This window comes from Pelodiscus sinensis, chromosome 22, assembly GCF_052426305.1.
Source record: "Pelodiscus sinensis isolate ZL-2025 chromosome 22, ASM5242630v1, whole genome shotgun sequence".
In the NCBI taxonomy this organism is placed as follows: Eukaryota; Metazoa; Chordata; order Testudines; family Trionychidae; genus Pelodiscus; species Pelodiscus sinensis.
The window spans coordinates 27899988-27915071 of NC_143073.1; the positions used below are offsets into that span (position 1 = coordinate 27899988).

At 60.4% G+C, this 15084-nt stretch overlaps 1 protein-coding gene across 1 annotated transcript; it reads left to right on the forward strand.

The window, feature by feature from the left end:
* The first annotated feature begins 407 nt into the window (after nucleotides 1-407).
* On the forward strand, nucleotides 408-13974 carry APOC1 (apolipoprotein C1). The gene is made up of 4 exons (XM_075915953.2): nucleotides 408-488; nucleotides 3643-3717; nucleotides 10884-11034; nucleotides 13765-13974. Exons 2-4 carry the CDS (start codon nucleotides 3663-3665, stop codon nucleotides 13838-13840), a joined length of 282 nt encoding a protein of 93 aa, XP_075772068.2. The 5' UTR covers nucleotides 408-488; nucleotides 3643-3662; the 3' UTR covers nucleotides 13841-13974.
* The last annotated feature ends 1110 nt before the right edge of the window (nucleotides 13975-15084 follow it).

The window sequence follows — 15084 nt, forward strand, 5'->3', positions numbered from 1 at the left end:
CGGCCCCATGGGGCCCTGGTCTGGGGTCTCAGGCATGGCCCTGCCCTGCTGGGAGCTCCTGGCCCCAGGCACAGGGCCGGGAAGGCGGGTGGGAGGGCAGTCTCCAGGCAGGGGGCTGCTGTGCCCCGCGGTGTGTGCAGCACCCGGCCCCATGGGGCCCTGGTCTGGGGTCTCAGGCATGGCCCTGCCCTGCTGGGAGCTCCTGGCCCCAGGCACAGGGCCGGGAAGGCGGGTGGGAGGGCAGTCTCCAGGCAGGGGGCTGCTGTGCCCCGCGGTGTGTGCAGCACCCGGCCCCATGGGGCCCTGCTCTGGGGTCTCAGGCATGGCCCTGCCCTGCTGGGAGCTCCTGGCCCCAGGCACAGGGCCGGGAAGGCGGGTGGGAGGGCAGTCTCCAGGCAGGGGGCGGATGACGAGGCAGGATGCTTTATAGGCAGGAGCTGGCAGGGACCTTGCAGTCCCAGCTGTGCTCAGGGCTTGCTCCAGTTGCAGTGAGTGGCGCTACCCAGCGGGGGCTGGGGGGCTGGGACTGTAGATGTGGGCAAGGAGGCGACTGGGGCTCCAGGGGAGGGGGAGGGAACTGGGGGCTGCATTGGAGCAGATTCCAGGCTTGGGTCTGTAACTCCCTGAGTGGGGGGCACCCGCTAACGGGCCCCCAGCCAGAGGCGTGCGGCAGACGGGCCCTGTGCAGCTTATGAGAAAGTCTGGGGGGGAGGGAGGGACGTGGGGAGAGAGCCAGAGCGTGTCTGTGGGGAAAAGCATGCACTGTGCAGGGAGGCCCAAGGGGGCAGGAGAGGGGGTTTGTGGGGGGGGATATGTTGAGGGAATGAAGTGGGGGTGACAGTAGAGTCCATGTAGGGGTTTTGGGGTGTGTATGAGGAGGGATGGGGGCCAGTGCAGAATCAGGGCAGACAGTGAAGCCTTGGGGGGGAAGTAGGGTCCATCTGGGGATGCCCGTGGGGGGGGGAGGAGAGAGGCAGATTGGGGGGCAGTGGGAGGGGGGTCAGTGTGGTCCATGTGGGATTTCCATACTGGGATGCACTGCAGGATGGGGAGGCAGTGGGGTACATGTGGGGTGGGGGTGTCCATGCTGGCGGGGGGGCAGCGGGTACATGTGGGGTGGGGGTGTCCATGCTGGCGGGGGGGCAGTGGGTACATGTGGGGTGGGGGTGTCCACGCTGGGGGGAGAGGCAGTGGGTACATGTGGGGAGGGGGTGTCCACGCTGGAGGGAGAGGCAGTGGGTACATGAGGGGTGGGGGTGTCCACGCTGGGGGGAGGGGCAGTGGGTACGTGTGGGGTGGGGGTGTCCATGCTGGGGGGAGAGGCAGTGGGGTACATGTGGGGTGGGGGTGTCCACGCTGGGGGGAGGGGCAGTGGGTACATGTGGGGTTGGGGTGTCCACGCTGGGGGAGGCACTGCGGGATGGGGAGGCAGTGGGAGGGAGAGGCACTGGGGTACATGTGGGGTGGGGGTGTCCACGCTGGGGGGAGAGGCAGTGGGTACATGTGAGGTGGGGGTGTCCACGCTGGAGGGAGAGGCAGTGGGTACATGTGGGGTTGGGGTGTCCACGCTGGGGGGAGAGGCAGTGGGTACATGTGGGGTTGGGGTGTCCACGCTGGGGGGAGAGGCAGTGGGTACATGTGGGGTTGGGGTGTCCACGCTGGGGGGAGAGGCAGTGGGTACATGTGGGGTGGGGGTGTCCACGCTGGGGGGAGAGGCAGTGGGTACATGTGGGGTGGGGGTGTCCACGCTGGAGGGAGAGGCAGTGGGTACATGTGGGGTTGGAGTGTCCACGCTGGAGGGAGAGGCAGTGGGGTACATGTGGGGTTGGGGTGTCCATGCTGGAGGGAGAGGCAGTGGGATACATGTGGGGTGGGGGTGTCCACGCTGGGGGGAGGGGCAGTGGGTACGTGTGGGGTGGGGGTGTCCACGCTGGGGGGAGGGGCAGTGGGTACATGTGGGGTGGGGGTGTCCACGCTGGAGGGAGAGGCAGTGGGTATGTGTGGGGAGGGGGTGTCCACGCTGGGGGGAGGGGCAGTGGGTACGTGTGGGGTGGGGGTGTCCACGCTGGAGGGAGAGGCAGTGGGTACGTGTGGGGTGGGGGTATCCACGCTGGGGGGAGGGGCAGTGGGTACGTGTGGGGTGGGGGTGTCCACGCTGGGGGGAGGGGCGGTGGGTACGTGTGGGGTAGGGGTATCCACGCTGGGGGGAGGGGCAGTGGGTACGTGTGGGGTGGGGGTGTCCACGCTGGGGGGAGGGGCAGTGGGTACGTGTGGGGTGGGGGTGTCCACGCTGGAGGGAGAGGCAGTGGGTACGTGTGGGGTGGGGGTATCCACGCTGGGGGGAGGGGCAGTGGGTACGTGTGGGGTGGGGGTATCCACGCTGGGGGGAGGGGCAGTGGGTACGTGTGGGGTGGGGGTGTCCACGCTGGGGGGAGGGGCGGTGGGTACGTGTGGGGTGGGGGTATCCACGCTGGGGGGAGGGGCAGTGGGTACGTGTGGGGTGGGGGTGCCCACGCTGGGGGGAGGGGCAGTGGGTACGTGTGGGGTAGGGGTATCCACGCTGGGGGGAGGGGCGGTGGGTACGTGTGGGGTGGGGGTGTCCACGCTGGGGGGAGGGGCAGTGGGTACGTGTGGGGTGGGGGTGTCCACGCTGGGGGGAGGGGCGGTGGGTACGTGTGGGGTGGGGGTATCCACGCTGGGGGGAGGGGCGGTGGGTACGTGTGGGGTGGGGGTATCCACGCTGGGGGGAGGGGCAGTGGGTACGTGTGGGGTAGGGATATCCACGCTGGGGGGAGGGGCGGTGGGTACGTGTGGGGTGGGGGTGTCCACGCTGGGGGGAGGGGCGGTGGGTACGTGTGGGGTGGGGGTGTCCACGCTGGGGGGAGGGGCGGTGGGTACGTGTGGGGTGGGGGTATCCACGCTGGGGGGAGGGGCGGTGGGTACGTGTGGGGTGGGGGTATCCACGCTGGGGGGAGGGGCAGTGGGTACGTGTGGGGTAGGGGTGTCCACGCTGGGGGGAGGGGCGGTGGGTACGTGTGGGGTGGGGGTATCCACGCTGGGGGGAGGGGCAGTGGGTACGTGTGGGGTGGGGGTGCCCACGCTGGGGGGAGGGGCAGTGGGTACGTGTGGGGTGGGGGTATCCACGCTGGGGGGAGGGGCAGTGGGTACGTGTGGGGTGGGGGTATCCACGCTGGGGGGAGGGGCGGTGGGTACGTGTGGGGTAGGGGTGTCCACGCTGGGGGGAGGGGCGGTGGGTACGTGTGGGGTGGGGGTGCCCACGCTGGGGGGAGGGGCAGTGGGTACGTGTGGGGTGGGGGTGCCCACGCTGGGGGGAGGGGCAGTGGGTACGTGTGGGGTGGGGGTGCCCACGCTGGGGGGAGGGGCAGTGGGTACATGTGGGGTGGGGGTGCCCACGCTGGGGGGAGGGGCAGTGGGTACGTGTGGGGTGGGGGTGCCCACGCTGGGGGGAGGGGCAGTGGGTACATGTGGGGTGGGGGTGCCCACGCTGGGGGGAGGGGCGGTGGGGTGTCTTGGCAAGGGCTGTGTAACCCCACCAGAGGCAGGGGCAGGAGCCCTCCCCGGGGAGGTGGGTGCAGATGGGACCCGTCTCCAAGTCACCCCCCCCCCCCCCCCCGTGCACAGGGACGTGCCAAGCAAGGACCATGTGGCCCGCGGTGCCCATCGCGCTCATCCTGGGGGCTCTGGCTGTGCTGCCAGGTAAGAGCTACAGCGCCTCAGGGACACAGGGGGGGCTGGCAGGGCACGGGGGGGGGGGAGGCTGGGCTGGGCATGGGGGGGGCTGGGCTGGGCGCGGGAGGGGGGGCTGGGCTGGGCGCGGGGGGCTGGGCTGGGCGTGGGGGGGGGGCTGGGCTGGGCGCGGGAGGGGGGGGCTGGGCAGGGCAGGGCGCGGGAGGGGGGGGCTGGGCTGGGCTGGGCGCGGGGGGGCTGGGCTGGGCGTGGGGGGGGCTGGGCCGGGCGCGGGAGGGAGGGGGCTGGGCTGGGCGGGGGGGGGGGGGGCTGGGCAGGCCAGGGCGTGGGGGGGGGCCGGGCTGGGTGCGGGGGGGCTGGGCCGGGCGCGGAGGGGGAGGGCGGCGGCAGGGGATGCGGGTGAGAGGGGAGCAGGGAGCAGTCACACTAGTCTGCGCTGTCTCTGTCTCTGCCTCTGCGGGCTGCAGACTGGCCCTGGCTGGGAGCGTTCTGCACCCAGCACCCGGGGACAAACCCACATGTGGCTCAGAGGGTCTGTCTACACTACCCCGCTAGTTCAAACTAGGAGGGTAATGTATGCATACCGCACTTGCTAATGAAGCCCGGGATTTGAATTTCCCGGGCTTCATTAGCATAAGCGGGGAGCCGCCATTTTTAAATCCCCGCTGCTTCGAACCCCGTGTAGCGCGGCTACACGGGGCTCGAACTAGGTACACCTCGAACTAGGTACTACCGGTACAGCTCGAACTAGGTACACCTCGAACTAGGTACTACCGGTACACCTCGAACTAGGTACACCTCGAACTAGGTACTACCGGTACACCTCGAACTAGGTACACCTCGAACTAGGTACTACCGGTACACCTCGAACTAGGTACACCTCGAACTAGGTACTACCGGTACACCTCGAACTAGGTACACCTCGAACTAGGTACTACCGGTACACCTCGTTCCACGTTTCACGAGATACCTGGCTCTTGTCAGCAACAGCTGGGCTTGTAGACAGCAGGGCCATGCATTTTGCCCCCGCTGTGTATTCATGCAGCATGCCAGGGTGTGTGTGTGGGGGGGGGGGGAGGGACGTGGGGACAGAGCCAGAGCGTGTCTGTGGGGAAAAGCATGCACTGTGCAGAGAGGCCCAAGGGGGCAGGAGAGGGGGTTTGTGGGGGGGATATGTTGAGGGAATGAAGTGGGGGTGACAGTAGGGTCCATGTAGGGGTTTTGGGGTGTGTATGAGGAGGGATGGGGGCCAGTGCAGAATCAGGGCAGACAGTGGAGCCTTGGGGGGGAAGTAGGGTCCATCTGGGGATGCCCATGTGGGGGGGGGGGAGGAGAGAGGCAGATTGGGGGGCAGTGGGAGGGGGGTCAGTGTGGTCCATGTGGGATGTCCATACTGTGTGTTCTGTGTGTGTGCATGCATGTATGCCGTGTGCTGTGTGTGCATGCATGTGTGCAAAATGCCATGTGTGTGCGTGTGCAATGTGTTGTGTGTACAATATGCCGTGTGTGTGTGCATGTGTGCAAAATGCCGTGTGTGTGCCTGTGTGCAATGTGTTGTTTGTGCATTCATTCATGTGTACAATGTGCTGTGTGCGTGTGCATGCATGTGTGCAATGTGCCATGTGTGTCTGTATGCATGTATGCAATGTGCAATTTTGTATCTGTATACACGTGTACAACGTGCTGTGTGCGTGCATGCAGTAGCCCAGGGTGTGTGTGGATGTTCAGAGTGTGAATGCATGTGCATTCATGTGTGCAATGTGCTGTGTGTGTGCGCGTGCAATGTGCCATGAGTCTACATGCATGTGTGCAATGTGCCATGTGCATACATGTTTGCAAGGTGCCATTTGTGTTTATGCACGTGTGCAATGTGGCGTATACATAAATGTGTGCAATGTGCTGTGTATGCATGTGTGCAATGTGTTGTGTGTGTGCATGTGTGTAATGTGCCATGAGTCAACATGCACGTGTGCAATGTGCCGGGTGCATACATATGTGAAATGTGCCGTGTGCATGCATGTGTGCAATGTGCTCTTTGTTTCTGCATGCACGTGTGCAATGCGCTGTGTGCATGCATGTGCAATGTGCCATTTGTGTCTGTATGCATGAGTGCAATGTGCTATTTGTTTCTGCATGCACGTGTGCAATGCGCTGTGTGCATGCATGTGCAATGTGCCATTTGTGTCTGTATGCATGTGTGCAATGTGCTGTTTGTTTCTGAATGCCCATGTGCAATGTGTCATGTGCATACATATGTGCAATATGCTGTGTGCATGCATGTGTGCAATGTGCTGTTTGTTTCTGCATGCACATGTGCAATGCGCTGTGTGCATGCATGTGCAATGTGCTGTTTGTGTCTGTATGCATGTGTGCAATGTGCTGTTTGTGTCTGTATGCATGTATGCTGTGTGTGTGTAAAACCACAGCTCGGAGAAGCTCCACATCTGAAGCAGATTATATCGCTGAGCTGTCACAGCAGACACTAGCCCTGAGACCTCTGGGAGCATACCCGCCTGTAGGGGCTCTGGAGGGTGGTTCAGCATCGAAACGGGGTGGAGGGTGATCGAGCCCATGTGACACAACCTCCCGCAGCAGCTCCAGAGGCGGGCCCTGCAGCAGAGACGGTCACTGTGACAAGGGCCAAGCCTTCGTCCCTGTGGGTGGCAAACGTGTTTCAGAGACTGTGGAACCATCTGCAGGCCCAAGTGCTGGGCACTGCGCTGACATAGACACTCCCTGCCCCGCAGGGCAGAGCGTGTGCATGCAGGCCCCCGCCACCCAGCACAGTACCCATGCATGTGCCCATCCTCCGCGCATTGTACATGCAGGCACACAAACACTCCCACCCCACCCCACCCCAGCACATGCACACTCCAGCATAACGCACATGTGCACACACACAGAGCACAGTGCATGTGCTCACACACTAACCCCCCTGGGACATTGCACACGTGCACATACAAACAGCACAGTGATTTGCTTAAACAATAACCCCTCGGTACACTGCACATGTGCACACACACACACACACACACATACACACACAGAGCACAGTGCATGTGCTCACACACTAACCCCCTGGTACATTGCACACGTGCACACACACACTCAGAGCACAGTGCATGTGCTCACACACTAACCCCCTGGCACATTGCACACGTGCACACACACAGAGCACAGTGCATGTGCTCACACACTAACCCCCTGGTACATTGCACACGTGCGCACACACAGAGCACAGTGCATGTGCTCACACACTAACCCCCTGGTACATTGCACACGTGCACACACACACTCAGAGCACAGTGCATGTGCTCACACACTAACCCCCTGACACATTGCACACGTGCACACACACAGAGCACAGTGCATGTGCTCACACACTAACCCCCTGGTACATTGCACACGTGCACACACACACACTCAGAGCACAGTCCATGTGCTCACACACTAACCCCCTGACACATTGCACACGTGCACACACACAGAGCACAGTGCATGTGCTCACACACTAACCCCCTGACACATTGCACACGTGCACACACTCAGAGCACAGTGCATGTGCTCACACACTAACCCCCTGACACATTGCACACGTGCACACACACAGAGTACAGTGCATGTGCTCACACACTAACCCCCTGGTACATTGCACACGTGCACACACACAGAGTACAGTGCATGTGCTCACACACTAACCCTCTGGTACATTGCACACGTGCACACACACACTCAGAGCACAGTGCATGTGCTCACACACTAGTTAGTTCGAACTAGCGCTGTAGTGTAGACGTACCCTCAGAGCACAGTGCATGTGCTCACACACTAACCCCCTGGTACATTGCACACGTGCACACACACACACACTCAGAGCACAGTGCATGTGCTCACACACTAACCCCCTGACACATTGCACACGTGCACACACACAGAGCACAGTGCATGTGCTCGTACACTAACCTTCTGACACATTGCACACGTGCACACACTCAGAGCACAGTGCATGTGCTCACACACTAACCCCCTGACACATTGCACACGTGCACACACACAGAGCACAGTGCATGTGCTCACACACTAACCCCCTGGTACACTGCACACGTGCACACACACAGAGTACAGTGCATGTGCTCACACACTAACCCCCTGGTACATTGCACACGTGCACACACACAGAGCACAGTGCATGTGCTCACACACTAACCCCCTGACACATTGCACACGTGCACACACACAGAGCACAGTGCATGTGCTCACACACTAACCCCCTGGTACATTGCACACGTGCACACACACAGAGTACAGTGCATGTGCTCACACACTAACCCCCTGACACATTGCACACGTGCACACACACAGAGCACAGTGCATGTGCTCACACACTAACCCCCGGTACATTGCACACGTGCACACACACAGAGCACAGTGCATGTGCTCACACACTAACCCCCTGGCACATTGCACACGTGCACACACACAGAGCACAGTGCATGTGCTCGTACACTAACCCTCTGACACATTGCACACGTGCACACACACAGAGCACAGTGCATGTGCTCACACACTAACCCCTTGGTACATTGCACACGTGCACACACACAGAGCACAGTGCATGTGCTCACACACTAACCCCCTGACACATTGCACACGTGCACACACACAGAGCACAGTGCATGTGCTCACACACTAACCCCCTGGTACATTGCACACGTGCACACACACAGAGCACAGTGCATGTGCTCACACACTAACCCCCTGGTACATTGCACACGTGCACACACACAGAGTACAGTGCATGTGCTCACACACTAACCCCCTGGTACATTGCACACGTGCACACACACAGAGCACAGTGCATGTGCTCACACACTAACCCCCTGGTACATTGCACACGTGCACACACACAGAGCACAGTGCATGTGCTCACACACTAACCCCCTGGTACATTGCACACGTGCACACACACAGAGCACAGTGCATGTGCTCACACACTAACCCCCTGACACATTGCACACGTGCACACACACAGAGCACAGTGCATGTGCTCACACACTAACCCCCGGTACATTGCACACGTGCACACACATAGAGCACAGTGCATGTGCTCACACACTAACCCCCTGGCACATTGCACACGTGCACACACACAGAGCACAGTGCATGTGCTCACACACTAACCCCCTGGTACATTGCCCACGTGCACACACACAGAGTACAGTGCATGTGCTCACACACTAACCCCCTGGTACATTGCACACGTGCACACACACAGAGCACAGTGCATGTGCTCACACACTAACCCCCTGGCACATTGCACACGTGCACACACACAGAGTACAGTGCATGTGCTCACACACTAACCCCCTGGCACATTGCACACGTGCACACACACAGAGCACAGTGCATGTGCTCACACACTAACCCCCTGACACATTGCACACGTGCACACACACAGAGCACAGTGCATGTGCTCACACACTAACCCCCTGACACATTGCACACGTGCACACACACAGAGCACAGTGCATGTGCTCACACACTAACCCCCTGGTACATTGCACACGTGCACACACACAGAGTACAGTGCATGTGCTCACACACTAACCCCCTGACACATTGCACACGTGCACACACACAGAGCACAGTGCATGTGCTCACACACTAACCCCCTGGTACATTGCACACGTGCACACACACACACTCAGAGCACAGTCCATGTGCTCACACACTAACCCCCTGACACATTGCATACGTGCACACACACAGAGCACAGTGCATGTGCTCACACACTAACCCCCTGACACATTGCACACGTGCACACACTCAGAGCACAGTGCATGTGCTCACACACTAACCCCCTGACACATTGCACACGTGCACACACACAGAGTACAGTGCATGTGCTCACACACTAACCCCCTGGTACATTGCACACGTGCACACACACAGAGTACAGTGCATGTGCTCACACACTAACCCCCTGGTACATTGCACACGTGCACACACTCAGAGCACAGTGCATGTGCTCACACACTAACCCCCTGACACATTGCACACGTGCACACACACAGAGTACAGTGCATGTGCTCACACACTAACCCCCTGGTACATTGCACACGTGCACACACACAGAGTACAGTGCATGTGCTCACACACTAACCCCCTGGTACATTGCACACATGCACACACTCAGAGCACAGTCCATGTGCTCACACACTAACCCCCTGACACATTGCACACGTGCACACACACAGAGTACAGTGCATGTGCTCACACACTAACCCCCTGGCACATTGCACACGTGCACACACACAGAGCACAGTGCATGTGCTCACACACTAACCCCCTGACACATTGCACACGTGCACACACACAGAGTACAGTGCATGTGCTCACACACTAACCCCCTGGCACATTGCACACGTGCACACACACACACTCAGAGCACAGTGCATGTGCTCACACACTAACCCCCTGGCACATTGCACACGTGCACACACACACACAGAGCACAGTGCACGTGCTCACACACTAACCCCCTGGCACATTGCACACGTGCACACACACAGAGCACAGTGCATGTGCTCACACACTAACCCCCTGGTACATTGCACACGTGCACACACACAGAGCACAGTGCATGTGCTCACACACTAACCCCCTGACACATTGCACACGTGCACACACACAGAGTACAGTGCATGTGCTCACACACTAACCCCCTGGCACATTGCACACGTGCACACACACAGAGCACAGTGCATGTGCTCACACACTAACCCCCTGACACATTGCACACGTGCACACACACAGAGTACAGTGCATGTGCTCACACACTAACCCCCTGGCACATTGCACACGTGCACACACACACACTCAGAGCACAGTGCATGTGCTCACACACTAACCCCCTGGCACATTGCACACGTGCACACACACACACAGAGCACAGTGCACGTGCTCACACACTAACCCCCTGGCACATTGCACACGTGCACACACACAGAGCACAGTGCATGTGCTCACACACTAACCCCCTGGTACATTGCACACGTGCACACACACAGAGCACAGTGCATGTGCTCACACACTAGCACCCGCAGAGCCCAGCACATTGCATTAGTGCGATGAGTCAAGTCTAGACGGGCGTCATCCGTTCGCCATCTCACTTCCAGACTCTGCTCAGGCTGAAGTGACCGAGCCAACCCTGACCCGAAAGTTTGAGACGTTCCAGAACAAGCTGCAGGCCTTTGCTGACCGCGTGGCGGATAAAACCAAAGCCGCCTTCCACGACCTGCACCACAGCGAGTTCAACGTGAAGACCCGGTGAGTCGCAAGGCGAGACTGGGACGGCCCTGGGAGCTAAGCGGAGGAGGGCTCTGTTCCCGGCTGGGGCCCACCGGGGGAGGGGGGGCTGCCGGAGATGCCCTTGGCAGTCCCCCGCCACGTTGTGCAGGGTTACCGCCCCCTCTGGCAGGGCAGGTGCCGTTCATGGGACTGACATTAACGAGCTCTGGCGTGAACTCTGCAGAAAGATGCTGTATTGCTCGTGCTTGGGAGCGGAGGCGGGGCGGGGCGGGGGGTTCTCTGGCGTGAACTCTGCAGAAAGATGCTGTATTGCTCGTGCTTGGGAGCGGAGGCGGGGCGGGGCGGGGGGTTCTCTGGTGTGAACTCTGCAGAAAGATGCTGTATTGCTCGTGCTTGGGAGCGGAGGGGGGGGCGGGGCGGGGGGTTCTCTGGCGTGAACTCTGCAGAAAGATGCTGTATTGCTCGTGCTTGGGAGCGGAGGCGGGGCGGGGCGGGGGGTTCTCTGGTGTGAACTCTGCAGAAAGATGCTGTATTGCTCGTGCTTGGGAGCGGAGGCGGGGCGGGGCGGGGGGTTCTCTGGCGTGAACTCTGCAGAAAGATGCTGTATTGCTCGTGCTTGGGAGCGGAGGCGGGGCGGGGGGGGTTCTCTGGCGTGAACTCTGCAGAAAGATGCTGTATTGCTCGTGCTTGGGAGCGGAGGGGGGGCGGGGCGGGGGGTTCTCTGGCATGAACTCTGCAGAAAGATGCTGTATTGCTCGTGCTTGGGAGCGGAGGCGGGGCGGGGCGGGGGGTTCTCTGGCATGAACTCTGCAGAAAGATGCTGTATTGCTCGTGCTTGGGAGCGGAGGCGGGGCGGGGCGGGGGGTTCTCTGGTGTGAACTCTGCAGAAAGATGCTGTATTGCTCGTGCTTGGGAGCGGAGGGGGGGCGGGGCGGGGGGTTCTCTGGCATGAACTCTGCAGAAAGATGCTGTATTGCTCGTGCTTGGGAGCGGAGGCGGGGCGGGGCTGGGGGGTTCTCTGGTGTGAACTCTGCAGAAAGATGCTGTATTGCTCGTGCTTGGGAGCGGAGGCGGGGCGGGGCGGGGGGTTCTCTGGTGTGAACTCTGCAGAAAGATGCTGTATTGCTCGTGCTTGGGAGCGGAGGCGGGGCGGGGCGGGGGGTTCTCTGGCGTGAACTCTGCAGAAAGATGCTGTATTGCTCGTGCTTGGGAGCGGAGGCGGGGCGGGGCGGGGGGTTCTCTGGCGTGAACTCTGCAGAAAGATGCTGTATTGCTCGTGCTTGGGAGCGGAGGCGGGGCGGGGCGGGGGGTTCTCTGGTGTGAACTCTGCAGAAAGATGCTGTATTGCTCGTGCTTGGGAGCGGAGGCGGGGCGGGGCTGGGGGGTTCTCTGGTGTGAACTCTGCAGAAAGATGCTGTATTGCTCGTGCTTGGGAGCGGAGGCGGGGCGGGGCGGGGGGTTCTCTGGCGTGAACTCTGCAGAAAGATGCTGTATTGCTCGTGCTTGGGAGCGGAGGCGGGGCGGGGCGGGGGGTTCTCTGGTGTGAACTCTGCAGAAAGATGCTGTATTGCTCGTGCTTGGGAGCGGAGGGGGGGCGGGGCGGGGGGTTCTCTGGTGTGAACTCTGCAGAAAGATGCTGTATTGCTCGTGCTTGGGAGCGGAGGCGGGGCGGGGCTGGGGGGTTCTCTGGTGTGAACTCTGCAGAAAGATGCTGTATTGCTCGTGCTTGGGAGCGGAGGCGGGGCGGGGCGGGGGGTTCTCTGGTGTGAACTCTGCAGAAAGATGCTGTATTGCTCGTGCTTGGGAGCGGAGGGGGGGCGGGGCGGGGGGTTCTCTGGTGTGAACTCTGCAGAAAGATGCTGTATTGCTCGTGCTTGGGAGCGGAGGCGGGGCGGGGCGGGGGGTTCTCTGGCGTGAACTCTGCAGAAAGATGCTGTATTGCTCGTGCTTGGGAGCGGAGGCGGGGCGGGGCGGGGGGTTCTCTGGTGTGAACTCTGCAGAAAGATGCTGTATTGCTCGTGCTTGGGAGCGGAGGCGGGGCGGGGCGGGGGGTTCTCTGGCGTGAACTCTGCAGAAAGATGCTGTATTGCTCGTGCTTGGGAGCGGGGGGGGGGCGGGGCGGGGGGTTCTCTGGCGTGAACTCTGCAGAAAGATGCTGTATTGCTCGTGCTTGGGAGCGGAGGCGGGGCGGGGCGGGGGGTTCTCTGGCGTGAACTCTGCAGAAAGATGCTGTATTGCTCGTGCTTGGGAGCGGAGGCGGGGCGGGGCGGGGGTTCTCTGGTGTGAACTCTGCAGAAAGATGCTGTATTGCTCGTGCTTGGGAGCGGGGGCGGGGCGGGGCGGGGGGTTCTCTGGGCGTGCAGTCCCCAGCACAGCAGAGCACCTGATCTCAGCGGGGCCCGACCTTTGTCAGGGTCTGTGCAGCGCATGGTAGTGCGAGGGCCCTGGGCTCCGTCCCCGCCGGGCTGTGAAGTGCCATTGCCAGCGGGAAGGCGCAGCAGATAGACCGGTGTGATGTAACTCGCAGCTGGGGCCGAGCCTGCCTCATCACGCTCAGCGTGCCCAGGGAGCGGCTGCATCCCTTCCTTGGCCATGCATGAGCCCGGAGGGGTACTGCTCCTTAGCCCCCTCGACCGGGGTGTTTGCACTGGTCACAAAGGCCCACCCGCGGCCTTTACAAAGCCCACAGGGGTGAGGACGTGCTGCCCTGACACTCACTGATGCTGAGGCTGCGTCCCCATCTTACAGGAGCTGGATCTCGGAGCAATTCCAGAGGCTGAAGGAGAAGTTCAATGAGAAGCTTTCCAGGGACCAGTCTGACTGAGCAGAGATGCTTTTCTGCAGAGCGATTCCTGGGGTACTGGTCCGGTGGAGAGGGGAGCCCAGGGGTGACCCTCAGTTTCCTGTTTTCTATTGCTTTGTTGTAGCCATGAATAAATGCTCGTTGCTTTAGTTGTATCCAGGGGCTGCTCGGGCAGAACCAGCTCCCCCAAGTCACAGAATCAGAGAATCAAAGAAGCTGAGGGTGGAAGAGACCCCAGGACTGGAGGCATCGAGTCCAACCCCCTGCTCAGCGCAGGACCAACCCCAAATAAACCACCCTTGCCAGGGCGTTATCAAGCCAGGATATAACAACCTCTGGGGGTGGAGATTCCCCCCTCCCTAGGGAACCCAGCCCCGTGCTTCCCCACCCTCCTAGGGAAATCGGTTTTCCTAATCTCCAACCTAGACCTGGCCCACTGAGAACAGCCTCTCTGGAACCCCCTGTGCAGGTAGAATCTAGAATCCCAGGGTTGGAAGAGCTCTCTGGAGTCACTGAGTCCAACCCCCCTTCAGGGAGTCGCAGGCCGCTCTCAAATCCCCCCTCACGCTGCTCTGCTGCAGACTGAACAAGCCCAAACCCCTCAGCCTCTCCTCACAGGCCATGTGCTCCAGCCCTGAATCATTTCTGTTGCCCTCCGCTGGACCCTCTCTAATGCGTCCACTTCCTTCTCGGGGGGAGGAGGGAGAGGGCATAACTGGAGCAGTGCGTGGGATTCTTCCAGCCCGAGTGCAGGGCTGGGAACGTCCTTGTTCAACCTCATCACATTTCTTTGGCCCAACCCTCAGGACAGGAGGCATCACGTCCAATGATTCCTTAATTACTTGCTCCATTATCTTCCCTGGCACAGCAGTTAAACTGACTGGTCTGTAGTTTCCTGGGTTGTTCTTATTTCCCTTTTTATAGATGGGCACTAGATTTGCCCTTTTCCAGTCCTCTGGAATCTCTCCCATCTCCCATGATTTTCCAAAGGTGATAGCTAGAGGCTCAGATACCTCCTCTATCAGCTCCTTGAGTATTCTAGGTGCATTTCACCAGGCCCTAGTGACTTGCAGGCATCTAACTTTTCTAAGTAATTTTTAATTTGTTCTTTTTTTATTTTATCTTCCAAACCTTCCCCCTTCCCACTAGCATTCACTGTGCTAGGCATTCCTACAGACTTCTCGGTGAAGACCGAAACAAAAAAGAAATCATCTGCAAACACTTGGAAGTGTAAAGAACAAATCACGTCAAACCAATCTGATAGC

Excerpts from the sequence above, each read along its gene's own strand:
- APOC1 (XM_075915953.2), top strand. The coding sequence starts at position 3,663 with ATGTGGCCCGCGGTGCCCATCGCGCTCATCCTGGGGGCTCTGGCTGTG. Across the intron at positions 3,718-10,883 it reads GGCTCTGGCTGTGCTGCCAG|ACTCTGCTCAGGCTGAAGTG; the intron begins GTAAGAGCTACA and ends TCTCACTTCCAG. Across the intron at positions 11,035-13,764 it reads GAGTTCAACGTGAAGACCCG|GAGCTGGATCTCGGAGCAAT; the intron begins GTGAGTCGCAAG and ends CCCATCTTACAG.